The sequence below is a fragment of the Halichoerus grypus genome, chromosome 2, assembly GCF_964656455.1.
Source record: "Halichoerus grypus chromosome 2, mHalGry1.hap1.1, whole genome shotgun sequence".
NCBI classification, from domain to species: Eukaryota; Metazoa; Chordata; class Mammalia; order Carnivora; family Phocidae; genus Halichoerus; species Halichoerus grypus.
In genome coordinates this window covers 152,325,944-152,340,254 of record NC_135713.1, presented here as the reverse complement: position 1 = coordinate 152,340,254, position 14,311 = coordinate 152,325,944, and the positions used below count along the sequence as shown (strand labels likewise).

General features: G+C 68.2%; 2 protein-coding genes across 2 annotated transcripts; both read right to left on the bottom strand.

Annotated features, from left to right (window-relative positions):
* Positions 1-144: 144 nt before the first annotated feature.
* On the bottom strand, positions 145-1,204 carry TMEM88 (transmembrane protein 88). The gene is made up of 2 exons (XM_036094525.2): positions 943-1,204; positions 145-834 (listed from the first exon to the last, which is right to left on the bottom strand). The coding sequence occupies exons 1-2, from the start codon at positions 1,150-1,152 to the stop codon at positions 565-567; spliced, it is 480 nt and encodes a 159-aa protein (XP_035950418.1). The 5' UTR covers positions 1,153-1,204; the 3' UTR covers positions 145-564.
* Positions 1,205-1,416: 212 nt separating this feature from the next.
* Positions 1,417-13,404, bottom strand: KDM6B (lysine demethylase 6B). Its single transcript, XM_078067884.1, is given in 23 exon segments — positions 1,417-2,775; positions 2,778-3,017; positions 3,114-3,240; positions 3,571-3,712; positions 3,887-4,074; positions 4,179-4,293; positions 4,437-4,585; positions 4,670-4,741; positions 4,824-4,888; positions 5,018-5,223; positions 5,995-6,100; positions 6,206-6,332; positions 6,433-8,594; positions 8,685-9,023; positions 9,111-9,302; positions 9,385-9,546; positions 9,633-9,725; positions 9,808-10,027; positions 10,133-10,231; positions 10,442-10,583; positions 10,676-10,818; positions 11,040-11,159; positions 13,382-13,404. Coding segments are annotated over 20 exon segments (4,989 nt in total). The 5' UTR covers positions 10,579-10,583; positions 10,676-10,818; positions 11,040-11,159; positions 13,382-13,404; the 3' UTR covers positions 1,417-2,727.
* Positions 13,405-14,311: the final 907 nt, after the last annotated feature.

Sequence of the window (14,311 nt, the reverse complement as noted above, 5' to 3'; positions counted from 1 at the left end):
TGGCCAGGAAGAACGGGCTACCGCGATAAGGGAAGGCCCCCGGGCGGCCGAAGGATGCGGTCTTGCGCCCCCGCCCCTCCGCCCAGGGTTGTTTCCTGCTCCCGGGCACAGGACAGGGGTGACAGGAATTGTGCCATCTCTGTGTTCACAGGATCCCAGGAACGCGTTCAGTTCGTTCTTTATTGATGTGTGCTCACTCCTTCCCCTCCAACCTGCCCCCCCCCCCGCCCGTAAATACTAGAAGAGCTGCCCCGGGCAAGGAGGACACGAGGTTCAGTCGTCCTGAGGGAGGGGGAGGGGAGGGCGGAGTGGTGGGGGGCGTGCAGGGTCCAGCCCAGATGTCCAGGATTCAGATCTAGGTAGGAGGAGGAAAGTGGGTTTCCCGGGGTGTGGCGGCTTTCCGCCAGCTTTGGTCCGCGGATGCTCCGGTTCCCCCGAGGCGGTGCTGGACCCCGGCTTAGGCAGGGGTGGGGGCGGGGCAGGTCGGGAGACCCCCGGGCTTCAAGTCCTCGGGCCGCCTGGAAGTGGGGGCAGCCGTCAGGGTGGTTCTTGGCTCGAGGGTCCTCAGACCCAGACCTTCCCTGACGCGGGAGCGGCCTGGGGCCCCGGGGAGGCCCGGGTCTGCCGCGGCTGCGGGGCGCGCCGGCGCCGGTAGAGGGCTCGGCTGTAGGGCACGAGGCAGTCGGCCAGGCGGAGGCGCAGGCAGAGGCGGCGGTAGCTGGCCAGGGCCAGCACGAGCAGCGGCACGAGGAGCAGGAATCCGGTGACCAGCAGGGCCGTGAAGCCCGGGTCCCGCAGGTGCGCGGTGCAAGGGGGGGCCTGGGAGCGCAGGAACTGCGGGAGGAGACCAGGCGTCAGGCCCCAGCAGGCCCGACAGCCCGGGCGGGCAGCCGTGGCCCGCGGACCCCCACCGCCACCGTCCCCGCGAAGGGCCGCGCTCACCTGGGAGTGGCAGAGGAAGCCGAAACCTAGCATGGTGACAGCGGGTAGCAGGATGGTCCCCAGCACCAGCGCCAGCAGGAGGAGGTTGAAGGCAGCCACCAGCAGATTCTGGGCCGTGACCAGCACAGCGCAGGCCCAGCAGTCCAGGGGGTCCCGGGGCTCCGGGCCGCCGCCGGGATCCGCTCGCTGCGCCCCGGGGACATCCGCCATGGCCTGCCTGGCTCCCGCCCGCCTGGGCCGCGGCCCTTATAGCCCTCTTTCCTGCCCCTCCCCCGGCCCAGCCTCTCCCCACCCCCCCTTATCCTGGAATGCGGCTCCAGGATTAGGCGCCCCCCCATCCCGAGGAGCGGACCAGCGCTCTGGACATTCCACAGGCGCCTCGGGGAGGGGCTCGCCCCGCCGGGGTCTGCGCAGCCGGGGCAGCCCTCCTCCCCGCGCGCGCCCCGCGAGCCCCAGCACGTTACCAGAGCCGGATGTTTTTTCTCTGATTTTATTTTTCATATTAATATTCTCACACAAAAATCACCGAAAATAGGGGTAGGGTTGGGAAGACCCCTCTGCCCCTGGGGCAGAGAGACAGTGCAGTGCGAGGGGGCGGGGCTGTAAACCCCCCAGCCCTCCGCAGCCCCAGCGTGGGAGAGAAAATCCACCGACGAAACAAAAATAAAGCCCCAGAGAAACTCATCCCGGGGTGTCCCTGCCCCAGTGAGGCCCTGGCCCTGGGCTGGTTCACGCTTGAAAAGAAAAGGGGAGGCGGTGGGGGCGGGGGGGGGTGTGAGGGGAAGGTCCGTGTTTTTAAAATTGGCCGGGGCTGGGAAGGACGGGGTTCCTTTTCCTCATAGTTCTTTCTTTAAAACTTTAAATTTTTTTTTATTTATTATTATTATTTTATTTTTTTACAAAATACCATTTCAGTTCCCACTTCTTCCCCTACAGTACAGGAGTCGCTCACCCTCAGGCGGGGTTGGGGTCGGGTCGGGAGTGGGGGCCTGGTCCGAGAAAGTGCAGGACGTCGGGGAGGGGAGCGGGTTTGAGCACCATGAGAACCCGGCTGGAGCCGCGGGCGGACGGGCGGAGACGGACGGGGCCGGCCCCGGACACACACTGGGGCGCAGGGAGAGCCCGGCGGCGGGGCGGTCCCCGGAGGGGCGGGCGGGATGGCTTGGGGGAGGCGGGTGCGGGAGGTCGGGTTTTCCCAAAAATGAATAAATAGAGGTGAGTGGGACTGTTATAAATTAAAAACCAAAAAACAAAACAAAACAAAAACAAAATACAAATCATAACCAAGTGAAGAAACAGAGACATGTACAGGGGTCACAGCTAGCGTTGGAAGTAAAAAAGGAGGTTCGGGGGGGGGTAAAGCCCATAGAAGAATCTCATGAAAACCTCGGCTGCCGTAACGTCTATGTACATACACGAGCCGCGTGCATCTGCGCCGGGCGGGCGGGCGGCTGGCAGGCGTGAGGGAACCCGTATGTGACCCCCGCCGCCGCCGGAGCCTGGTCCTTGTGTCTGTTGCTAGAAGGCCAAAGTCGGTGAGGGGAGGCGCTGGTGGGCGAGGGGCTGCCAGCCCCCTCCCCCGTCTCCCATTTTTTTTCCTTTTTTCCTCTTATTTGTTAAAAAAAATTTTTTTTTTCTTAATAAATTAAGTGAAGGGGAGCTGCCAATGGGGTGGAAGGGCTGGGCCCGACCCCCTTCCCGGCCAGAGGCGGGACCTAGGTCCAGCCCAGGCGTGTGCTGGTGGCCCCGCGGCGCCCTGCGGGCGGGCGGGCGGGGCGTCCGGCCTCATCGCGACGTGCCGGCGGGGGCCTGCGGGGAGAAAGCGGGCGCCGGGGCTCAGCGGCGGGCTCGGCGGCGGGAGCGCCCCGGGGGACCCCCCCGCGGCCCCGCCCGCCGGGCCTCACCAGCGTGAAGGCGTCGTAGGCCTGCGCCAGCTCCTCGGTGCGGTACTGCTCCAGCACCACGACGCCCTGCAGGCCCGCGCTCCGCCGCCGCGCGCACGCCTCGCAGTGCACCAGGTACGTGTTGCGGCTGCCGTTCTCGCTCGTCACGAACAGGATGTTGAACACCTCCACCTGGGGCCCAGAGCAGGGGGCCGTCAGCGGGAGGGCAGGCCCGGGGCCGGGGGGGCCGGGGGGGCCGGGGGGCGGGCGGGAGGCGGGCCCACTCACGTCGCACTCGTTGCAGTAGTAGGCGGGCTCGTCCTTGACCCGGCCCTGGTAGGCGATCTTCTTGCCGGCGCGCACCAGGCTCTCGCGCTGCACCTGGCAGTGCTTCATGGACTGCAGGAGGCAGAACCTGCGCGCGGGGGGGGGGGGGGGGGAGGGGCGGTGAGGCCGGGCGGCGGGGGGGGAGCCCTCCCCGCTCCAGGCCGGGTCACAGCCCCTGACCTGGGCATCTGTCACAGCTGACATTTCATGTGGCTTTTGTCTACTTGGACCAGAGAAGAAGAAAGCGCCCGGGAGCGGGGCCCCTGTCGGCCGCCCCAGCGCACCTACAGCGCGGGGCCCCCGGGGGGGGGGGGCAAGCGGGGAGAAGCAGGTGGAACACCGGGTGGAATCAAACAGGAAGCACAAGAGCGGGGCCAGGTCGGGTGGAGATGGGCTGCTTCCCAAATGGGGCCCTCACTTGATCATCTTGAACAAGTCCGGGTCGCTGATTTTGACCGTGCGAGCCACGTTCCAGGACACGTGAATCATGGGCACGATGGATTTGACGTTCTTCACCTCGTTCCACTCGTATCGTTCCAGGGCCAGCTGGTACTGATAGGCTGCGGGCCAGAGGGGGGCAGTGAGGATGCCCGGCCATCCCGGACCACGGCGGGGCGGGGGGGGGGGGGGAGGGGGAGATGGGGGGGATGGCCCTTCCCTCACAGCGGGCTGCGCTCCCGCCCGGCGCCCCCCCTCCCCGCCGGGCTCACTCGCCGCGGGCCCCACCCTCTCACCGGTGAGGGGCCCCACGTTCCAGGCGATGTTGTTGCACCAGCCGGTGGCCTGCACCCAGTGCACGGTGCCCGCGTTAATCCACACGAGGTCTCCGGGGCGCTGCACGAAGCGGTACACAGGGATATTGGAAGCATAGAGGTCGTCCAGGATTGGCCACCAGGAACCAGTCAGGTAGTCCACGCCGTGCCTGCGGGGTGGCCACAGGGTCAGGGGGAAGTCTGAGGACCCGGGGCCGGGCCGGGCCTGCGGGGGAGGGGCACTGGGGCGGGGGGGCGCGAGGGCGGGGCGCACCGGTCGCAGAAGGCGCTGATGGTCTCCCAGTAGTGCTCGTGCACCGCGAACCACTCGCAGTCGCCAGGGCCAATGTTGATGTTGACGGAGCAGAAGTTGTTGTTCTCCTGGTGGCCTGCAGGGGGAGACAGAGAACGGCGTGGCTGGCCTGGGCCGAGCCGGCGCTCCGCGCCCGGCCCGCCCTCGCGCCCTCATTGGCTGGCGGAGGAGCGCCAGCGGCAGGCCCGCCCCCCGCGCGCGCCCGGGCCAGGAGCGCACCTGGCGTTCGGCTGCCGGGGACCTTCATGTACAGCTGCACCGTGTTCATGCCCAGGATGGTGTGGCCCACGTGGCTCAGCATGTTGCCCGTGGATGTGACCCGCATGAAGGCGGGCAGCTTCAGCAGCTCCTGCAGCTGGGGCTTCCACCTGCGGGGGCGAGGGTGCAGCAGAAGTGAGCGGCTCCCCCCCAACTCTGCCCGCCCAGCGGCACTCCGGCCCCGCCCCGCTGACCTCTTGGCGTCAGACAGGTCGATGTTGGTGCCAAACTTGATGATGTGATGGTTCTTCGGGTCCGGGGCGCTGCTGCCGAGGCAAAGAGCGCGGGTTGGTGGAGAAGCACCGAGAAAGCAAGGCGTCAGGAAGGGGAGGGCCAAACGAGACGTACCTGGGAGGGGTTCCTGTGGTGCTGTCGGGCTCCTCGGACTCCTCGTCCTCGCTCTCCTTCTCCTCCTGCTTGGCCACAGCGCGGGGAGGAGGGGCAGGCCTGGGTCAGCGCCCGCCCCGCAGCGCGCCTCCCCCCATCCCCGGCACAGCCCGCGGATCCCGAGCCATGCGCCTGCCCGGGGGCGCGCCTCTCACCTGCAGGGACTCCTGGAAGGACGAGGCCTGGTACTGCGCGTACTTGGCAATGGTGGTGTGGGAACGGGAGCTCTCGCAGGGCCAGATCTGCCGCGTGCCCGTCAGATCCCAGTTCTCGTCGGAGGGCTGCTGCACCTGCGTGCGCACCTCCACCGCGTGCTCGCCGCTCGCCTCCACCAGCGTCTTGGTGGAGAAGAGGCCCAAGTCTGCAAGGGAGGGCCGAGCAGGGCGTCGGGGCAGGGGCAGAGGGCAGCGAGTGAGGGCCTTCTGACTCCCTCAGCCTCTGGCGCGGGGTCGGCCGGGGGCGGGGGGACAGGTGACAAGCACAGGCAGCTGGCAAGGTCCCAGGGCCCGGCCGTCAGCGGGGTCGCCCCCAACCCCGTCTCCCACTGCTGCTCTGAGCCGGGGCCCCTCCACCAACGTCCTCGCGTGCGCATGGGCCGCAGGTGCACAGCACGAATGGAAGTTTCCGAACGCGACCATCGGATCCAAGGAGATTTAGTGATGTGAAAGCCTAGAATGTGCTTCAAGAACTGAGTGGCGAGAAGGGAGGCTATGTGGGGACAGAGGATGCTTGGGTATAGAGGAAACATGGTTGAGTTTTATGTTTCTAAGTGGTTTCCCTTCCGATGTGTGTCCTTTTGTCTGAAATTCTGCACAATAAAGGGCTGGAAAAGGGAAAGCCCCAGACCATGGGCTGGCTGAGGCCGTGTGTAATCTGTACCCTCATCCTAATGAACCGAGAAAAGCCAACGTGACTCTAGCCGGGTCCTGAGATACCTCCCTTCCCCTGTGCCCACTGCTGGGGACACACAGATGGGAGAAAAGCCCGAGGCCGGCGGACCCATCACTCAGAGTGCTCCTCAAATACGGCCTACATGTGACTGAGGAGAGCTCGTGGGAGCCACTGCCCGGGGTCCCCAAGTACGGGGCCCTCAGAGGCCTCCTCCCCACACACCCCTGCCCTCCGCACTCACTGAGCCGCAGGGAGCCCGCCAGGCCGCGGATCACGGTGATGGGATTTCGAGGGTCTGTACAGAACTGCAGCAGCACCGGCGAGAAGGCGTCCCGTTTGCTCTCCAGCTGCGGGAGGAGCAGGAGCGGGGTGAAAGCGCCGTCCCAGGCTCAGGGCAACCCCGCCAGCCCCCCCCCGGGTCTGAGAAGCCGATGGCGGGCTGGCACACGTACATAGATGCTGGGGGTGGGCGGGTTGAGTTTTTCCCGGGGCAGCTTCTCCTCAGTGTTGATCTTCGGTTTCACAGACTGGGCTGGGGAAAGGTAGGACTCTCGAAACTTCCCTTTCACCTTGGCGTTCCTGTGGGGAGGGCAGAGAGGCAAGGGCAGGGCTAGCAGGGTGACGGGGCGGTGGGGGGTGGGAAGGGTGGAGGCCTCCGGGGCGCCTGCCCCCGACCTACTTGCTGGCACGCACGACGTCGGCGGCACAGTGGCTGATGGTGAGGTCCGCCATGCGCAGCCTCCGCTCTTCCACCTCAGAGGCAATAAAGGTCTCCTTGTCACCGCTCTCTACCTTGATGAGCCGGATCTTCAGCTCCTTGGGGGGCCCTTCACTAAGTGAGCGCAGCTTCAACATGTCAGCCCGGCTGACACCTGGTGGCCCTGGCGCTTCCTCCCGGACCTTCTTCCCAGGCCCGGGAGCTGAGGGGGGCGTGGGCTGGGCAGAGGGCGCAGGAGCTGGTGGGGGGGCCGGAGCGGCGGGCGGCTTGGCCTTGGATGCCCCGCCGAGATCGGGCCGGGCCTTCTCGCGCCCCTGGATCTCCTCGCTCTGCAGGTCCAGGTTGCCCAGCACCCGGCGGCTCTTTTCTTTGGGGGCCTTGGCCTTGGTCTTTGCCCTGCCCTCTCGGGGCCGCCGACCCACGCTGTCCTTACAGGCCCGCCTGTGCCGTCGGTGCTCCTTCTGGTGCTCCTTCTGTCGCCGCTTGCCGCTGCCTGGTCCTGCTGCCGCCCCCGCCCCGCCGCTCTCGTCCCGGGCCTGGGCGGGAGGCAGCAGGCGCTCGGTCCCACTGTCCACCAGGCCTGCCGTGTCCACCGGGCCTGCCGTGTCCACCGGGCCCGCCGGGTCTGTGGCGCTCCGGCCCACCCGCTCCACGAGGGTCTCACAAGCCCGACTGATCTCTTCTAGCACCTCAGACTCAGACCGAGCAGGGGGCAGAGGCAGGGGTGGGGGCGGCGGGGCGGGGGTCATGGGGCCCGGGGCTGGCTCTTCGCCCGCCCTGCGCTCCCGGGCCCAGGGCCCGCCTGAGGTAGAGAACTGAGATGACGAGGAAGCGGAGGGCTGCGGGGAGCCCTGGGCGCTGGGGGCCGCTGAGGGGGGCGGCGGGGCGGTAGCACCTGACGGGGGACCGGGGGAATACTGAGTGGCGGCCAAGGGCCCGGGCCGGGTGGCAACAGCCGTTCCAGTGCCCCGGTAACAGTACTTCTGTCCCTCCAGCACGGAGGCCAAGGATTTGAGCAGGCTGGCCGGACTGGCTGCCGGGGGGAGCGGCGGCGGGGGCGGCGGGGGCGGCGGCGGGAACTTGGCTAGAGGCGGCGGGGGCGGAAGGGCTGGTGGTGGCTTCTTCTCCTCTCCCTGGGCGGCGGTGGCGGCCGTGGCGGCGGCCGGGGCTGTGTCACCGGGGAACGGAGGCTGCAGAGATGGGAAGGGCTCCTTCAGGGGGGGCGGGGGGCCCACACCTGCTCCCTGTTGCTGCTGCTCCTCCTCCTTGCGAATGGATTCGTCCAGCATCTTCATGATGTTGGCCAGCCCGTCGGGGAGGATCTTGAATTCAGCTGGCTCCTCAAACTGGTCCTCCAGCGGGGTAGGGGGAAAATCGAAGAGCCGCGGGCCTCGGGCGGGCAGCTCCCCTGCCCTGGGCGGCGCGGGCTGGGGGGCTTTATTCAGGGGGCCTGGGGTCGGCCCCGGCCCCACCTCGGGGGTCTTTGGGAAGGAGACCCTGGGCCGAGGGCTCTCCGGGCGCCTGAAGCTTCCTGAGGTATTTTGGTGGCAGGAGGAGGGAGGAGCTGGAGGCAGGGCAAGAGTCAAGGGGGCAAGAGGTGGGTCCTGGGGGCTCAGAGTGGGGCTGGGGGGCCGGGGAAGGGGATCCAAACTTCTGGCCAGGTAGGGAGGCGGAGGGAAGGACACAGGCCCCGTGGGGCTGCTGCTGTGGCTGCCATGGTTGCTGCTGCTGGTGGCTGGGGGGGCGGGAGGGGTGTGCGAATCCTGAGTGCCCACAGAAAAGCGGGGAGCCGGAGGCCCCAAGAAGCCCTCGCGGTGGGGGAGGGGTGGCGGGGGAGGGCGGGGGCGTCCCTCAGCCCCCAAGAAGAGCTCCTCTAAGATCTCCCCGTCCTCGCGGGCTGCCCGGCAGGCCGGGCCCTTCAGCCAGGCAGGGGGTGGTGGGGGGCGCAGGAGGCGGGGACAGGGCGGTGGAGGAGGTGAGGGGGGGCGGGGCGGCAGGGACAGGTGAGGAGTGGCAGCGGGAGCCGCCAGGAACGGTTTCCGACTGCTGTGTGCCGAGGGCCCCAGGCGGCCTTGGTGAGAGGAGACGTCCAGCGCGGGAGTTTGGTAATGGTCAGCGCCGGGCTGCAGGCGGAGGATGGGGGGCAGTGAGAGGGCTGCTGTGCGCACCCCCCCAGCGCCCCCCCCCCCCCCCCGCCCACCGCCCGCACGCACGATGCCTGGGCTCGGCTCCGCGCCCCGGAGACCGCTGTTGCTGCTGCTACTGCTGCTGCTGGTGCCGGGGAGGCCGGGGGGCCGGGAAGGGGCGTAAGGCACGCAGGCGGTGGTTGCTGCTGGTGAAACGCTGGAGTCCATCCGCGACCTCTGAACTCTGCTCTCTCTAAGGTCACTTCCGGGGGGACGGGTGGCAGGCGGGCAGCCATGGCTCTCTGCTCCTGGGGGGCGGGGGCCGGGGCCTGGGGGTGCGGCCGGGACCAGCCGGTGGCCAGGGGGGTGCGCGGTGTAGGCCGGAGCCGGGTGCGGATACGGATGGGGCAGCGGGTGCCGCTGCTCCTGTGCAGAGGGAGGAGGCCGCGAGTCAGGGACGCGGGAGGACGCGGCCTCGCACCCAGATGGCAGGGGCAACGGACAGGAGCTCACCTGGCGCTCCGGGGGTGCTGAACCCTTGCGCTCGGGGCCCCAGACATCTCCGTGCAGGGTACTCCACAGCCCTGGCTTGCTCAGCTGAAACGCAGGGCTGGTGGCTAGGCCAGGCAGGGGTGGGGGGGGCGGCGGGGGCGGCGGCGGCGGCAGTGGGGGTGGCGGCAGCGGCAGCCCTGGAGGAAGGCCGGTCTAGAAGGAAAGAGAGTGTGAGACCCCGCTCTGCGCCCCAGTCCTGCCCTCGGGCCGCGTGCCTGCCCACAAGCAACCATACCTGCTCGGAGCTGCAGCCTCTCCTGCGCTTGCCTCCAGGGCTCAGGCCCTCATCCCCCGAGGGGCCCGACAGCGCGGCCGGAGGCACGGGCTGCACCACTGGGGGTTCAGCGGCTCGCTTCACTGGGGGACCTCCCCGCTTGGCCCCGTAGTTCCGCTTGTGCTGCAAGACAAAAAGGGGAGAGGGGATGACACAGCTGCAGAGCTGGCCCGGGCCAGCCTCCCTAGCCCAGCCGGCCCCGGTCTCACCTCGAGGTGCAGCAAGTTCCACACTTGCTCCAGGGGGGGCAGGACCTTGGCTCGGTGCTGGCAGGAGCCGGCATGAAAGTTCCAGAACTGGGCCTGGGGGCAGAAGCAGACATTAAGATGAGGATACTGAGCCAGGAGGCACAATCCTGGCCCCCCAGGGCCTGCCTCATCCCACCTGCTGTAGTCGCCCGATGCGGGGTCCCAACTCAGCCAAGCTTCCTCCGTATCGAAGGGCGCTGTGGTAGCAGCGAATGGCCTCCTCACTGTCGTGCTCCGACTCGTACAGCTGCCCAAGCTGCTCCCACAGCCCGGGCTGGGCCGGCTCTCGGAGCAATGCCTGCACACAGCCATGCAGGGATTCCAGCTTCCCATGGAGGGGTCTCGGGGTGGGGGTCCTACAGAGCAGAAGGGGTTGCGGGGGTTGGGGGTCACGCTTGGGGGAACCCTTCCCAGGCCCCAGACTTACCTCCCATCCCCAGCACCTCTGAATCCTTACTCACCCTGGAGCATAATACGGTTTGTTAGGGTGCCCAGAGCTACTGCCATGTGAAGGGGGCAGGGGAGTGGAGAGTGGGGGCTGCCCGACGCTGGCAGAGCACCTAGAGAAAGAAGGGCTCTGTTAACATAGAGCAACGTAAGCAGTCCCGTCCCTACCTAGGAAAGAGGGGACTGAGAGGCTAAGAGAGCAGCGAGGACTGCACTGAGGTCCACAGAATGGCAGAAACCCAGAGAGTGACACAGAGATTGAGGAGTCGAGGGGATGGGAAGAGAGTTGCCTGGAGACAGAGAGAGAGGCCCCAAGTTCTCACCTGCCTCCAGGCAGCCATGCGCTACGAGGAGGGGGATGGGGCGGGCAGGAGCTCCAGGCCCCAGCACAGCTCAAGCCCCCAAGGGCAAAGGCTTCCCGTGCAGCGCGGGCCCCTGGAGGGTCCACTGCCCGATGCATCCAGCCTGAGCCAGGGAGAAGAGATTATGGTCTCAGTGGGGCGCAGCCCGAGCCAGCAGTGTGCACACCGCCAACCCGGCCCCAGCCTTTCCCTTACCAGGTCAGCAGTGGCCCCAGGAGCCCTGGAGATCGGGCACGGCCCCCTGCCCCAGCTCTCTGGGGCGACGGTCCCGCTCCAGCCGCTCTGACAGGAGTGCCCACTGCCCCCAGATGGCCACCCGGGGCCCTTCACAGCCAACTCTACAGAGGGGAGGAGGAGAAGGAGTGGGGTGAGCCGGCCAGCACACAGCTGAGGCCCAGGGGCCGGGCCGGGCGGGCATCTGCACTGGGCGCCCAGCCCCGGCTTTCCCTGAGGGGCGGCCCAGGAGGGCGGCGAGGCGCCGGGACGCGCGGCAGGGAGCGGGCCGGCAGCTCGCGCTCGGGAGCCACTGGGGCGGACGCGCAGCGCGGCGGCGGCTTACCCGGCCTCCGTGGGAGCGTCCTCTCACTGCGTCGGCGAGCTCCTGAGATCTGGCCAATCACAGCACTTCCTCTCTGCCCAGAAAGCCAATCATCACCCGTGTCTCCGCCTCAGTAACAGCCTGGCCGGGACCAATGAGAGCGGGGTGAGCCCGGCCGGCAGCGGCCGGGGGAGGAGGGGCGGCGGAGCCGGTCAGACGGGCTCGGCCTGGGGTGACCCCGGTGTGACCCCGTGGCTCCCACCGAGGGTCTCCATCTCGGAGCCGGCGCTCGGGCCGGCGGCGCCGGCGGGGCCCGGGACCCCGGCGGGTGAAGGCGGCGAGTCGCGCGCTCGGGCCGGCCTGGGGGATGGCGCCACCCGCAAGTCCCACGCACCCACAGAGCCACCGGTAGTCCCGGCGGGATGGCCCGAGGCGCCCCCCGCCCCGCCGCTGTGAGACCGACTGACGGCAACCGGGCGCACCCCGCAGATAAAGGCGTCGCTCCCCTTCCTCACTTCACCTCCCACCCCGAGTGCCCCCTGGAACTGCTGGGCGCCGGCGGGTCACGGCGACTCCTCCGGTACCCAGACCCGCCCGCGCCGCCGGACCCCATCCCAAAGCACGGTCAAGCCCCCGGACTCATACCTAGTTCCTTGAGCTCCTCCACGTCCCCCGTCTCTCTCTAGATCTTCAATACCAACCGGCCCCCCAAACCAAAATCTCCCTTCAATCCCCCCAACTTCTGAGAAGTCGCGCACCGCGGTCCCGAGTGGCCCCTCTCGCGTGGCTCCCGATTCCTCTATGCCCTTCCCCGTCGGGGCCACGCGGTTCCCCACGGCCCACGTGGCCCCCGCCCCCCAAGGGAGGGGGGATTTCGGGGGTTGCCCGTGACGTGGCTACTTGCGCAGCGGAAGCGGCGTGTGTAAGTGTAAGGGGGGGTCCTTCGGGAGGGAGGAGGGCGGGGCCCGACAGGCGGTGACATCACCCTTGTCCCACTCTCACCGCCCACTCCCTTAAAGAACCCAGAACCCGTTTCACTTCCTCCTTCAGCCCCCCCCTCCGCCCCTTCCCGTCTGTGCTGCCTCGACCCACGACGGGCGCCGCGCTCCCTTTCTGGGAACCTTCCCTTTGGCCCCAGTTCTTCCCCCTCGCCTCTCTGAGCCCAGGATCCCCGTCCCCGCGCCTCCTCCTCGCCTACCCCGCGTCCCCGCAGGTAGGGAGCCGGCTCCGCTCCCGGGATCGGTCCATTGAGAGTCTAGAGTACAAAGAGCTGCGAGAGGCGAGCGTAGAGTACAAAGCGGCGGGGGCGGGGCCAGCGCTCCAGCTGGAGCGAGCGCCGGGCAGGAAGCCGGGGGAGAGCGCGCGGCGAGGGGCTGGGGGCGGCTGGAAAGTTCGCCTTCGCCGAGAGAAGTCTGCGCTGTGGGGAAATTTCCACCCAGCCCGCAAGGGCAGGCGGGTTTCTGGTGAAAACAGTCCTCCCTCCGCAGGGCAAGGTCGTCTGTTTACATGCACGCGCTCGGACCCTACAGGTCCCGGCGCGCCACTCCCCGCCCAGCCCGGCTCACGCCTGGGCTCTGCGGACCCTCTCCGCGGTTTCCGCGGAGTTTCTGCCCCGAACTCTCTCTTCTCACTACACAGACTTTCTCTCAGTTCCCAAGCCCTGGCAAGAGTAGAGCGCTTAACAGCGGTCCAGTATAGCCCCGGCCGGATTCCCCCACCCAAGTCCCGGACCACGCATGGGAAGACGGGGGGAACCGGGGGGTCCGGGCATCAGAGGAACAGATCCCCGCTTGCGAAGGGGTGCCCAGGGCGCCGCCAGTTACCAGGAAATGCAGCTTCCCCTAGTGCGATGATGACACTTCCCCTCCACCACTTCCCCTTTCCCACGGGGAACTGACTCAGCTTTCCCTAAAGCACTGAGCCCCGTCGCTCCAGCCCCTTTCCACCTTTGTCCACAAACCCCCACACCGGCGCTCAGAATACAGCAGCCCTCATTGGAGAACAAAAACTTCCTGTGACCTAAACACACACTCACTCTCGCCAACCACCTCGGATCCCTGTCCCCACCCGGGACCCAGGCGCCTGACTACCCCCTACACACCATCCGCCTCCCGTACAAAGCCCTCCCTCGGGGTCTGATTCAGGCTCCGGGTGTGTGTGGGGGGGGGAGCATGAGTCACCCAGAAAACCTTACCCTATTCCCACTGACTCAGTCCCCGCCTCCCTGAACACACACAGACACACAGAGGCAGACACAACTCAGCCCACACACCGCTCACCACCGGTCCCGCGGAATTTCCCCTCTCGTCTTCCCCCACGACGGCCCCTCCCCGCGCCCGCCAGCCTCGACGCCCCGCTCACACCTGTTCCCCAGGCGCCGGCAGGCGGCTCGCGGTCCACTCTCACCTCCACTCTCGCTTTGGGGCAGGAATAGCCCTCCCCGACTCCCGGTGTCCGTACCAACCGAGGGGAGGGGACAACCACGGGCCGGCACAAAGACAGACGCCCGCAGACTCCTCGAAGGCAGATGAGAGGAAGACGCACGCGGCCAGAGCCAGGCTGGGAGGACGGTAGACTTCTGGGGCAGACGTTCCATTCCAGCCTCTCCCGCCCGCCCCACAGGCCGCTCCCGGGGGCCAGCCGCCCAGAAAGGGTTAATTCTCCTCCTGCCGAGGCCACGCCCCCTCCATCCGGGCACTCCCGGCTGAGCCCAGCTCCGCCCCTTCCATCCGGGCCCTGGACTCCGGGACTTTAACCGACCCCCTCCCCCGGAGCCCCGAGAGAGACCCACTCCATCAATCACACCCACTTAACCCTCTCCCGGCTTGAGCCCGAGAAGCCCCTCCGCGCGCAGCGCTCGGGCCGCGCGGGCCGCACGGTAAGGGGCCAGCCGTGCGCACGCACACTCACATGCCGGCCACGGACAAGCCCCCACAGATACGGCTTTCCCCAGCGGGCGGTGGGCAGACGCGCACGGCACGCGCGCCGAGGTGGGGCCGGTCCCGGAACCCCGCCGCATCCCGCCCCCCGCCAGGCCTCACTCCGCCCGGTGGAAGCGAGGGGTTACAGGCTCGCTTCTTACCTGGGGGAGGGGGGAGGCGGAGGGGAGGGCCGCCGGCTGGGGCGCCGCGGTGACTCAGCCACCCGGGCAGGCCGCCCGCTCGGGATTCCCTTCCCCAGCCTTCCCCCGCTGCTGGCCCCTCCCCGCCCCCCACCGAGGAGTGACAGTGCCGGCCCCGGCCCGCTGTGTGTCACTGCGAGCCTTGTGTCTGCCTCGGACCGGACCGCTGTGT

Coding starts and splice junctions, on each gene's coding strand:
- TMEM88 (XM_036094525.2), bottom strand. CDS start 1,152: ATGGCGGATGTCCCCGGGGCGCAGCGAGCGGATCCCGGCGGCGGCCCG. Junction 835..942: donor GCTTCCTCTGCCACTCCCAG/GTGAGCGCGGCC, acceptor CTCCTCCCGCAG/TTCCTGCGCTCCCAGGCCCC.